Source organism: Egretta garzetta, unplaced genomic scaffold, assembly GCF_000687185.1.
Source record: "Egretta garzetta isolate BGI_Z169 unplaced genomic scaffold, ASM68718v1 scaffold43, whole genome shotgun sequence".
Lineage (NCBI taxonomy): Eukaryota > Metazoa > Chordata > Aves > Pelecaniformes > Ardeidae > Egretta > Egretta garzetta.
In genome coordinates, this window is record NW_009259047.1 from 174,144 (window position 1) to 185,041 (window position 10,898).

At 44.9% G+C, this 10,898-nt stretch overlaps 1 protein-coding gene across 5 annotated transcripts in view; it reads left to right on the top strand.

Annotated features, from left to right (window-relative positions):
• GTF2B (general transcription factor IIB) overlaps positions 1-10,524 on the top strand; it is a 24,933-nt gene extending 14,409 nt beyond the window's left edge. For 4 of the 5 annotated variants that reach the window (XM_035890641.1, XM_035890643.1, XM_035890644.1 and 1 more), the window contains 4 exons: positions 5,398-5,544; positions 5,681-5,810; positions 6,414-6,695; positions 8,345-8,519. In XM_035890641.1, coding sequence (XP_035746534.1) covers positions 5,398-5,544; positions 5,681-5,810; positions 6,414-6,695; positions 8,345-8,478 — 693 coding nt within the window. In that variant the 3' untranslated portion in view covers positions 8,479-8,519. Of the gene's footprint in view, positions 1-5,397; positions 5,545-5,680; positions 5,811-6,413; positions 6,696-8,344; positions 8,664-10,187 lie in introns of those variants that run through there. The other variant, XR_004841493.1, reaches the window with a different exon arrangement.
• The last annotated feature ends 374 nt before the right edge of the window (positions 10,525-10,898 follow it).

The window sequence follows — 10,898 nt, forward strand, 5'->3', positions numbered from 1 at the left end:
GTTTGTGAAGAACTGCAGCCCATGGGAAGGACCCACACTGGAGCAGTTTGTGGAGGACTGTCTCCTCTGAAGAGGAAGGAGCAGCAGAGACAGTGTGTGATGAGCTGACCCCAATCCCCATTCCCTGTCCCCCGGCGCTGCTGGTGGGGAGGAGGTGGAGAATATGGGACTGAAATTAAGCCTGGGAAGAAGGAAGAGATGGGGGGAAGGTGTTTTAAGATTTAGTTTTTATTCTAATTATCCTACTCTGATTTGATTTGTAATAAATTAAGCTAATTTCCCCAAGTTGGGTCTGTTTTGCCCATGAAGGTGAGTGACCTCTCCCTGTCCTTATCTCGACGCATGAGCCTTTCAATATGTTTTCTCTCCCCTGTCCAGCTGAGGAGGGGAGTGATAGAATGGCTTTGGTGGGCACCTGGCATCCAGCCAGGGTCAACCCACCACAGCTGAACATCCAAGCACGAGTATGACTGTCAGCGTGGCATCGTTTAACCTAGGAGAACTGTGAGTAAAAATGTCCAGGTACTGGAACTGTCAGGATCAGGTTGGAGAATGTAGAGGGGGCAGTCTGTCCTGCTATGGATATTTTATTTGCCTGGGGAGGAATGGCGGAAGAGACACGTTATTTTCTACAGGCAATTGGGAATCTCTCTGACAAACCAGGATGTGTTCTGGACAAGGGTTCCTGTGTTTGTCTTGCCAGTGAGCCCGGGCTCTGGGATGTCAGCTCATTGATGTGAACTCTGTATCAGGAGCTGCACTTTTCCTCAGTCATTTGGAAGGAGGAGAATGGCTTATATCAGAAGATGCTGAAGAAATTTCCGATCGGTGCAGAAAGGGCATGAATTTTTCAGCAAAAATAACTAAACCAGGGAACTAGTACGTTTCTCAAGCAGCCTTCCGAAGTCACTGCCAGCAGTAGGCTGGGATGAGGATTGACCTAGATAATGCTCAGTGGTTGAACAAGGGTGAAATTGGTGTAGTCATGAAGATAAGTAGTATCCGACAGAGTACAGGACAGCCTCCATGAATTCCAGAGGATGAAGCAGGATAAGATTGTATTTTCTCAGTTAACAACAATTCCTAGAATGGCCTGGAGTAGACCCCAGATCTGTGTGCCAGAGATTGCTTTAGCCTTTCACATGGGACAGGAACAGGTTATTCCTTTCTGCTTGAGGTAGAGCTGCATGTGATAGAATCTTTAGAACAAAAAGCCACCACCACCACCCCCCCAAAAAAAAAACCAAACCGCAAAACACAACTGGTGGTGTGGAAAATGCAAAAGCGAAGGACATTGATGATTCTCATGGCACATCATGTTAGAGATCTATTGTAAACTCCTGGGAATGTGGGTGGAAGTGGAGTCCAAACCGCTTGCTGGTTACAACAGTACAGTTCTGGTGACTGGCTGTTGCCTTGAAATAGTAAAGGAAGGGGGGGAAAGACACCAGGAGGTGCTGCTTCGGGACCCCTTTCTGCTGGGGGTAAGTGTGGTCTGTATCTGCTAGCAGCAAAAGGGAGGCTGCCCATGTGAAGGGATTAGTTCCCAATTGGTTTTAGTACTTAAGGGACCCATCTGTGTGAGGCAGCAACAGCCTGCATTAGAAGAAAGATGAATTTGTCTGTGAAGAGGAGGATGAATAGCATAGTTGGCCGCGATGGAAGTGGTTTGCATTCTTCAGGCAGATCTTTAGGATATTGGCACAGAACTGTATCTCTCTGAAGGCACATACTATGTGCTGCAGTTGATCTGATGACGGTGCAGATCAACTGGAGATGTGGTGAAGTCTGGCATTAGTTGTGATTTGATTGCCAGAATATTATAGTTATTTCTAAAATCCTTGCGTAAAATTTAAGAAAAATAACTGAACAACAGCTTCTACATCTGCCTTGATTTAAAGAGCTCTTTTCTATGTATCCAAAAGAAAACTTCTAAGTTTTGCTACCTATCTCGTGGAAAAAGTTGTCTTTTGTCACCCTTTGCAGTTAAGCTAGTCCTTTTTGTAGTGACTGCACCTACAAGAGAGTTGAGGTTGGTTGAAGAAGAAACAAATGCAATTGCTCGGTATAGAATTCCTATCCTTTGATCAGATGCCTCTGAAAGGAAGCTGGCTGCTGTCAGGCTGCAGGGCCTGGATCTAGAAGTGCTATATTGATAAGTGGTGGCAGGAGAGTAAGGGCTGATGACTGAAAATGAGAAAGGATCCATCAGACTGTGACATGAGCTGGTTGTGCTGGGCAAGAAGGCTGCCGGACCTGGGGGGCGTTCCTTGGTGTGCTGTCAATGATGTGGATGATGTTGGTGATGCTTCTACTTTCTGCTATTCAAGGGGATATACTGGGGTACGAAGCTGTTGGCTGCCAGCCCTGTAAGCCTAACCTCCATTGAGCCCCTTCAGAGACTAGCAGTGTTTACTGGAGTGTGTTTTCTCACTCTAGCTACCTTTGAGGCTGTTTCCAGGGTTGTATCCATGAGGTTTCTGCTCTGTTTGAAAGCCAAGCAGGTGGAACTCCTGACTTTGGCAGGTACCTTTCTTGCTGAGGTGGGAAGGTTATGAGTAGGTGTCTCAAAGGCCACAACAGTAAAACACAGAATTCTTAAGGTCTATCTGATTTCAGTTAAAACTGTACGGCTTCTGTTTTTCCCATGAAGGGAAAGGGACTCCTAACATGGTTGGCAAGGGCTGCAGCCAACAAAGCATTGTCCCTCAATTGAAAGCTCCAGAAGGAAAGTAGATGGTGCATTTAAATAGCAAATGCAGGGAGAATTGCTGTGGTTTAGTTAAGCAGTTGAGATGGAAGAGTATTTTCCAACCCTTTTATAGTTGCGAGCTGTATGTTGGGTATGGCTCTTGGAGAGTGCTCATACCGACAGGGGAAAAATCCTTTGGCTAACAGTTCTTGCCTATAGCTGCATCGGTACTTTCATTATGCATAAGCAAACACTCAAAGGAAAAGGTAACCATAAGTACCACCAGCAAGAAAGTAAAAAATGAGAGGGTAAGGAGAACCACTACCAAAAGAAAACCAAACCCAGAAATCTTTTAGGTGCTGTATAGTTGGACCAGGGAAAAATCTCTGTGGTGAAGGGGAATACTTGATGGCCCCAGGACAGAGCAGTGTTTCCTGGTAAGGGGCTCTCTGGCATGAAGCCTGCGTGGACAAAGACTGGGGACTTGCTGTCAGGGTTGATAGGCCTCTGTCTGCAGTCGCTCTTCTGGCATCTACAAGGCTTTGAGCACATGCAGTTTGTGTAAGCATTTGTGCATAGCGCTAGCCTAGGAGGCTGTGATGCGCGCGAGTGTCGTGATGCATTGCAGGGGACAGGGGGATGACAGCCAGGAAGGAGCCTTTTGACCTGAGACTTGTGTATATTTTGGGCCACAAGGGAAGTTGTTCTGGCATAATTCCTGAAAGGAAGGTCTAGTGTTGCAACTATGTTTGTAATGTTCTTTGTGGCCTGAAGTTTGTTGTGCTTGATTCTTGCTCTTTGTTTGCCTTTAAACCTTACTAGGAACCTTTGGATAGTTGGAGGTGGTCATGCAGTCAAGGAAGTAGGATTGCCTTTGGAGCAGCCCTCTGCTGTGTGGGTGCCAGGATCATTTTTGGGTGGTTCTTTCATCTGAAAGGATGTTTGAAGGAGTAGAAAAAAAACCAAGAATGATCTTGAAATCTAGCATCTGTCATAGAGGGCCTCTTCAAGGGGCTAGGGAGCTTGGAAGGGAGGGTTCTGTGCTGGAGTCCTCTGTCTCCAGAGTGGTATCAAAGTGCACGTGCACGACAGATACGGGTCTCAACTGTAGATGTATCCGCTGACCTCATCAGAAATGGGGTGTAACTGGAGCCTTGGGTGTAGAGAAGTGGAACAGCTAAGTGAATGGTCAGGAGTGAGCGTTGTTAGTGTCAGCCAAAGAACACGTATTAAATGCAGATATGCACCAGGGAGAGATTATAGAATTAGAGGCTGTTTTAAAATAGAAGGACAATTCCCAAGAACATGGATTAGGAAAGAAGAAATGAGCTCTGACTCCATCTGGGCAGCTCAGAGGAATAAGGTGGTGCCAGGGTATGATTTGCCTTGTTCACTGGCCCCACTCTGTACTGCCTGGGCATCCTGAGATGTTGCTCAGTCTTCAACTTGAGAAGTCTATCTGTACGTGCTGGATGTGAATAGCCAGGTTAGCAGTCAGTCGTAGATCAAGATCTGCTTTATTTTACTGTTTCTGGCAAAACAGAACAGTGCCATAGGCTGTGTCTGCAACAGCCACCGTACCAGCTTGTTCAAATGGCAAGATCTGCCTGCAGTGAAAGTGGGATGCCCCTGCCCAGCTAAATGGTTTGAAGGTGCCAGCAAGGAATAAATGCTTGCTGATTCAGGGAATCCACGTTTCTACTCATGACACGGAATTGTTGTTAGGAAGCGTTTTCCACTTGAGAGAACTGATGGCCCCACACACTATGACAGCAAACACATAAGTAGACAATCTAAATAAATTATGGACGTTGCTTTTCTGAACTTACAGGCCATGTTGTCATCATCAGCTATTACTAATCTGACCTGGCATTATTTGTTAAAGCCATGTTTCAGACTGATGGCTAATTGAAGCCCTTAAACATTTTGGACCCTCGTAGTTGGGCAAAATTGATTGCATATTGAATAAAGTATGCAATTGGCACGATCAGTTGTAGGGTAGGAAAAAAAAAAAAAGCACGTTGGAAGCTTGTTTTGAAGTTGCTAGGTTGAATTGGTGACTCTTACTTCCCCCAAGACCTCAAGCTTTTCTTTTAAGAGGTCCGTGGTTTTCCTGTAAAGGTAGAATATATGGATATTTATATTTGCCTCAGTTAAGGCTTGCAACTGCTAGCAGGCACAGTATCAAACTGGTTTTGAACAGGTCATTGGTTTGGATGTTCTCTTTGCCCATGCTTTCCTTTTCATATTTGAGTTCTCATTGTAACAACTGGTCTCCAGCTGGCTGTAAAATTTTGTTTTTCTGACTTGCCAGTCTGCCACAGTGCAGATGCAGCCCAAATGACATACGGGTTGCATAAAACCTAATCTTGGACCTCAGTATTGGTGATGGGAGTATCGAGAGACACACATTGGCTCCATATTCTTAATTTTATTCATTAAGCTATTGTTATATTAGGAAAGAAAAGTCCCTGCATAATCTGTGGTTCTTGGAAATCAGTTCATGATTTGAGACTTGTGCAAAGTCTAGAACCTGATGTTTGGAACAATGCTCAATTTTTATGATTTACTTCAGTCATGTTTATTTGCACAACTGTTCGAATTCAGCACCTTGAATGAAGATGTATAAAGCTGGAAGATGATTGCTTTTGAAATGAGGAGGAAGTTGCTTATGTTTTATTGACAACAAAAATGTTTCTTTTCAGGGCACAGGTGCAGCAAGTTTTGATGAATTTGGGAATTCGAAATACCAAAATCGCAGAACTATGAGCAGCTCTGATCGTGCAATGATGAATGCTTTTAAAGAAATTACGAACATGGCAGACAGAATCAACCTCCCTAGAAATATAGTTGTAAGTTCATGTCTCCCTTCCCTAAACTGTTCTGGCATTGACTTAGTTAGCATAATATAATGAGCACATGAATTTTTGATATTGCTGCTAATTAAATGGCCTAGAGTTAATTAAATTTAGTCTTCTTGCTTTGAAGGATCGAACAAATAATTTATTCAAGCAAGTGTATGAGCAAAAGAGCCTGAAGGGAAGGAGTAATGATGCTATTGCTTCTGCTTGTCTCTACATAGCCTGTAGGCAAGAGGGTGTCCCAAGAACATTTAAAGGTAAGTTTTTGGTGATACAGATTCAATTTTGCTATGAAGTAAAGGTCCGGTTACCGTCACTGTAGGAGGTTGGCTTTCTCATTCCTGGGCTGGGCTAAATGAGTTGTTCTCAGGTTACAGCCCACCTTTGGGTGGGAGGGGAGGGAGTCTGGAAATTTGTTACATTTGTGATGTGAGTAGGCTCTCGGGCATGGGATTTTTGGTCAAAATGCATTTAAAAAAATAGCATTTGAAAGTCATTCTGAGTGAAACTTAGAAGGTGTTGCTTTGATCGGAGGATGATGGGGAGTGTTGAAAGTGAGTTTGAACCAAAAGTTCTGCAGTAAATATGTGCAACTTCTCCATGACAGGGATACAAATTTTTTTGGCTTTGAGTACCAAATTTCCCTTAGTAAGCAAGCTGTATTAATTAGCTCCTTATGAAGAATGTGCGCTCACTGAAGTGATTTGGAAGTCTCACAAATGTGCAAAGCTGATTTAGTGATGGTGGCCTTTGTGACATTGGCCTTCTTTGTGGGTCTTAGTATACTGAGAATCAAATTTGATTATTTTGGAGGAGCAAATGCTGTCAAGCCTAAAGTTTAATTTTTACTCTATGTTTAGAAATATGCGCAGTGTCCAGGATTTCAAAGAAGGAAATAGGCCGGTGTTTTAAACTCATTTTGAAAGCTCTTGAAACCAGCGTTGATCTGATTACAACCGGAGACTTCATGTCAAGATTCTGCTCCAATCTGGGTCTTCCCAAACAAGTACAAATGGCAGCAACGCATATTGCCCGTAAAGCTGTGGAATTAGATTTGGTGCCTGGGAGAAGCCCTATCTCTGTAGCAGCTGCAGCTATTTACATGGCATCACAAGCTTCTGCAGAGAAAAGGACACAAAAAGGTAAAATTTCACTTTTTTTTTTTTTCCCCTTCTTTTTTCCTTCTTATTTTTTTCTTTTCCATGTCTTGCTGCTTGAAAGAGAACTCAGTGTTATTGTAAAACTTGGATGAGGTCTATGCAAGTAGTGATAAGCTGCCATTCTAATGCATACAGCAAGGACTAAACCAGGATCTCCCACTCCCCAAAATGAAAATTGAGTGATTGGCTATGCTCAATGCAAACTGAGTTCACTTTCCTCTGGCGCTAGGAGTTGGATTCTTGAATGCAATAGACCAGGGCATCCAAATGAACGTTATTTTAACTTTACCCGTGCTAATATTTGCACGTGTACATTCTGCTGCTCTAAAATACTCCAAACGCAAACTTGGGGGCAGTCACAGGTAGCGTTACGGCTTTAGATTACATGGAGTCTTCCGTTGTTCTAGCAGCCAGGGAATCACCCAAGTTAGTAGGTGTTCCTTGACTTCTGGCGAGCCTGTGATAAAGATAGATTGAGAGTGGTGGGACAGCGGGCTTGGCCACCTTTGGCATTACTCCCTTCTGGGAGGGCAGCCCTTAGGAAGCCAGTGAAGTGTTCAGGGATGCTCTTGAGCTTCAGAGCAGCACGAGTCAGCCACCAGGGCTTAAGAGAATCGGGCCTCTGTGGGGGCAGCATGTGGAGAGGGAAGGGAGCTAAGGCTGCGGTGGTTAGAACTTGGTGCGACAAACGGATCCAAGCGCTGGTAGCTGGCTGTGGGGGCAGCTCTGATGTGTCCAGTCCCATTCAGATCAGAAATGTTAAAACTCTAGCAATTTCTTAGCGAAGAGCTGCTTTTAAGTAAAAGAACAGCCTTTATCTGTCAGGTTCTGGTGCTTTGTTCTGCATTAATCACTGCTTATTCTGTCCCCGGAGCTTTCATCATGCTGGCAGTCCCCTGGGCATGTGAGTGATCTCAAGTCCAAGCCATACGGTGCCTTCATCCTTGCTTGCCTTGAGCTATTGGATTATGTCTCATAAGAGTGATGTTAAAACAAAGTACAGCTGCCTGCCATGGGTGCAGACATGACTCCGTGCTCCGTCAGCGTCCTCAGACAATGCTGGAGGCTTTCATGCAGCTCAAGGTTTAAATTCCACACTTGGTTAAATCTTGACTAAATTCAGGTTTCTGTGCATCTCAAGTGTTTCCTTTGCTCGTTAAACAGCGCTCTGTGCCTCTGAGTTACTTCTCTGTGCATTAAAGTAAATGTATTTCATGTTTAGCTGAAGGTACCGCTTTTTGGCTATGCCTAACTTTTTTGCTGGTTTTGCTTATATTTAATTAAAGCGCAAAAAATGAAGATCCTGATGCTGATGACGATTTATTGGAATGTTGCTGGGCACAAGTAGAGTTTGCAGTAGATATTTCTAATGTTTGCGCTCTTGTCCCTCCGCCAATTTGAAATTGGTATTATTCCAAGATTGATAGCGTAAGTTGAATTACGGCACGTGAGAAGACAGACTTAGGTATGTCAAACATTAGTAACCATGGTTTAAACCATTTTTTCCAGGCTTTTGGGAGAGTTAGGAATTAAGCTGAGCATAGAGCACTTCTTGATAAATTACGCTTGCTGGTTTCTTCAATACAAATGGCAAAAGTAAAAACTAATCACTTATCTGCTTTTTGTCTTAGAAATTGGTGATATTGCCGGTGTGGCTGACGTTACGATTAGACAATCGTACAGGCTGATCTATCCTCGAGCTCCAGACCTCTTCCCAGCAGACTTCAAGTTTGATACCCCAGTAGACAAACTACCACAGCTGTGAAATTCCAGAGGGTTACTTTTAATTTCTATAAAAAAAAAAAACCCCAAACCTCTGACAACAGAAAACTTTTGATTTTTTTGCCTATAATAAAGGATGTACAAAGTGTTAATATAGATCTTCATGTTGTGGAACTGGAGGATATGGAGATGGAGCATAACTGCTGGAACGCAGCATACATTCCAAGGGTAAACGAGCTCATTGTGTGGCATTTTGTATGTATATATTAGTGAAAGTAAATATTTAATGACTGTTGCAACAAACTTAATTTCATATTGTTGTACTTATTTAGATTTATTTTGTAGGGATCTAGTAAGATGTATTTTGGAAAATTTAAAATACTATGTAATTCCCAAATAAACTGTTTTCCAAAAACACTTACCATCTTGTGAATGTGACTGCAACTTGACATGCGCGTGCTGGTCCACGCGCTGAGGCCTGGAATGCAGCCCACGGAAGGGTAGAGTTGGCTTCACGTTAAGCAGGCTCGGTCACAAGGCTGCTTAAAACGCTCGCTTCCTTGACAATTTTTAATCTCTAGCGCGGCTTTAGTATTTGTAGCTGGCTGTATGGTGGAGCGTGGATGGCTTCACCCAGAATGCAAACAGTTGCTGAAAAGCGGTCTGAATATTTGCACAACTGCTGCTGAAGATTTCCAGATTTGTTGTGAGAGGATTAGTCACAGCCTTGGCACGGCCTCCCTGACTTCCACTGATGTCTCTCTGCTTCGCTTCCGTGAATTTGATGTAAGGAGAAAGCAGATAAACATAGGGACTCTGACTTTAGTTGAATTCCTGACAGCTTTGTGATGCTTGGTACTGTACAAAGGAAGGTAAAAAATACTTCTAGTAAAAGAATTTGTGAAATGTTCTGACCTGTCAGTCCCCCCTGCTGTCTGGCTGCCTGGGGTTGAGCTTTTGGCACTGTTAGGTTCTGAGCGAGTGCTTGCTTGTTTGAAACGAAGCACCAGGTGCCGAGGGGTGAAGGCCAGGAGTTGTTCAGCCCTCCCCAAACTTAACAGCTTTGAAAACTAGCGGCCTCCTGAGAGCCTCCCTCTGTGTGCAAAGCAACAACTGTACTTCAGGGGCGAGTCCTCTTGTTCCCGAGTTAATTTTGTATCACAGGTGCAAATTTATTTTAATTACCAAAAGGAACAGCTGAGGGGTCCGCTTGCTACACATCTGGCCCTAAGCCAGTGGGGGGAAGGCTGTGGGTCCTGTGCTAATAGCACTGATTGTCAATAGCCTTCGCTGTTTTCTTGCTGGTTTAGGTTTAATCCTCTTCTGCTGGTTGAGGCTACTGAAATGTGGCAGCTCAACATTTTTTTTTTTTTCCTGTAAACAAATAACAAAGGCTGTACAGTTCTGCTAGGCCACTGAAGCTGTTGGTTGCAGTCATGAAAAATTCTGGTGCGGATGTTAAAGGTGGCGTTCGTGGTCGTTTGGTGGGATGGTATTCTGATGTCTAATCTTAAACTGCTGCAGCATTTTCTGTTACCTGGGCTCTCCCTGTCCTGCTCTGGGCTCCTCTGTGGGAGAAGGCGTGATGCTTTGAGGAGGCAGGGCCCGACCTTTAGTGTACTCTTACAGTTTGGAAAGGCAAAGGTGGAGGCTCCTTTACGGTGAGCGTGGGTAAGTTACAGCTACTGCATGCAGGTTAAAAATGGCCACAACTGACATTTACAATAATGCTCTTATTTTAAATGCTTTCAGGCGTTCTGCAGGAGCAGTTGAGGCGCTGAGCGGTGAGTGAGTGCAGTTGAAGTTGTTGCATGCAGCAGGAGCTGTCTGGACTGAAATGGGAATGCAGCTGGGCAGAGCTCTGGAGTGCAGCAGACAGGCAGGGAGGGACCGTCCCGGCGTGACCCTGCCTCTTCCCGCGATGCCGCAAGCGCTTCCCGCGCCTCCCGTCCCGCCGAGAGGGTGTAGTGACTGCGCAGCCCAAAGAGGTAGAACCAGGAACGTGCTTGAAGGGCCGTGTATTCTGAAAACCAGTTACTGCTGCTCCCAGGAGACTACGGTTAATGTGAAGCATTCCGGGGGGGGAAAGTAGTGTAATTCTGAATTAATTTTCAGGCAGTTATGACCCCTTCAGTAAGCAGCTGCGATGAAGCCAAGGAATTTGGCTTCTTTTACAGAAGCTTCTCAGCGAGAAAGGAGCTCTCCTGGCTGGAGCAGTTCTTGGCCGCATGGGGGTGGTGGGGTGCGTGGCCCAGCAGCCATCCCCGGGGTTGCCAGGGTGGCAGCTGGAGGTTGGTTTAGCCGATTACCACCTCCTTGTGCCACCGAAGAGAAGTGGTAGCAAGAGCTGTGTGAGGAGCAGAGCCTCAAGCGCCAGTGAGGGGCTGTGGTTCAGGTGTTACAGGTTCTGGGTTCTCCTCTGCTGGGGGTGTGTGGCTGGGGGGGGGGGGGCGGGGCAGCCGC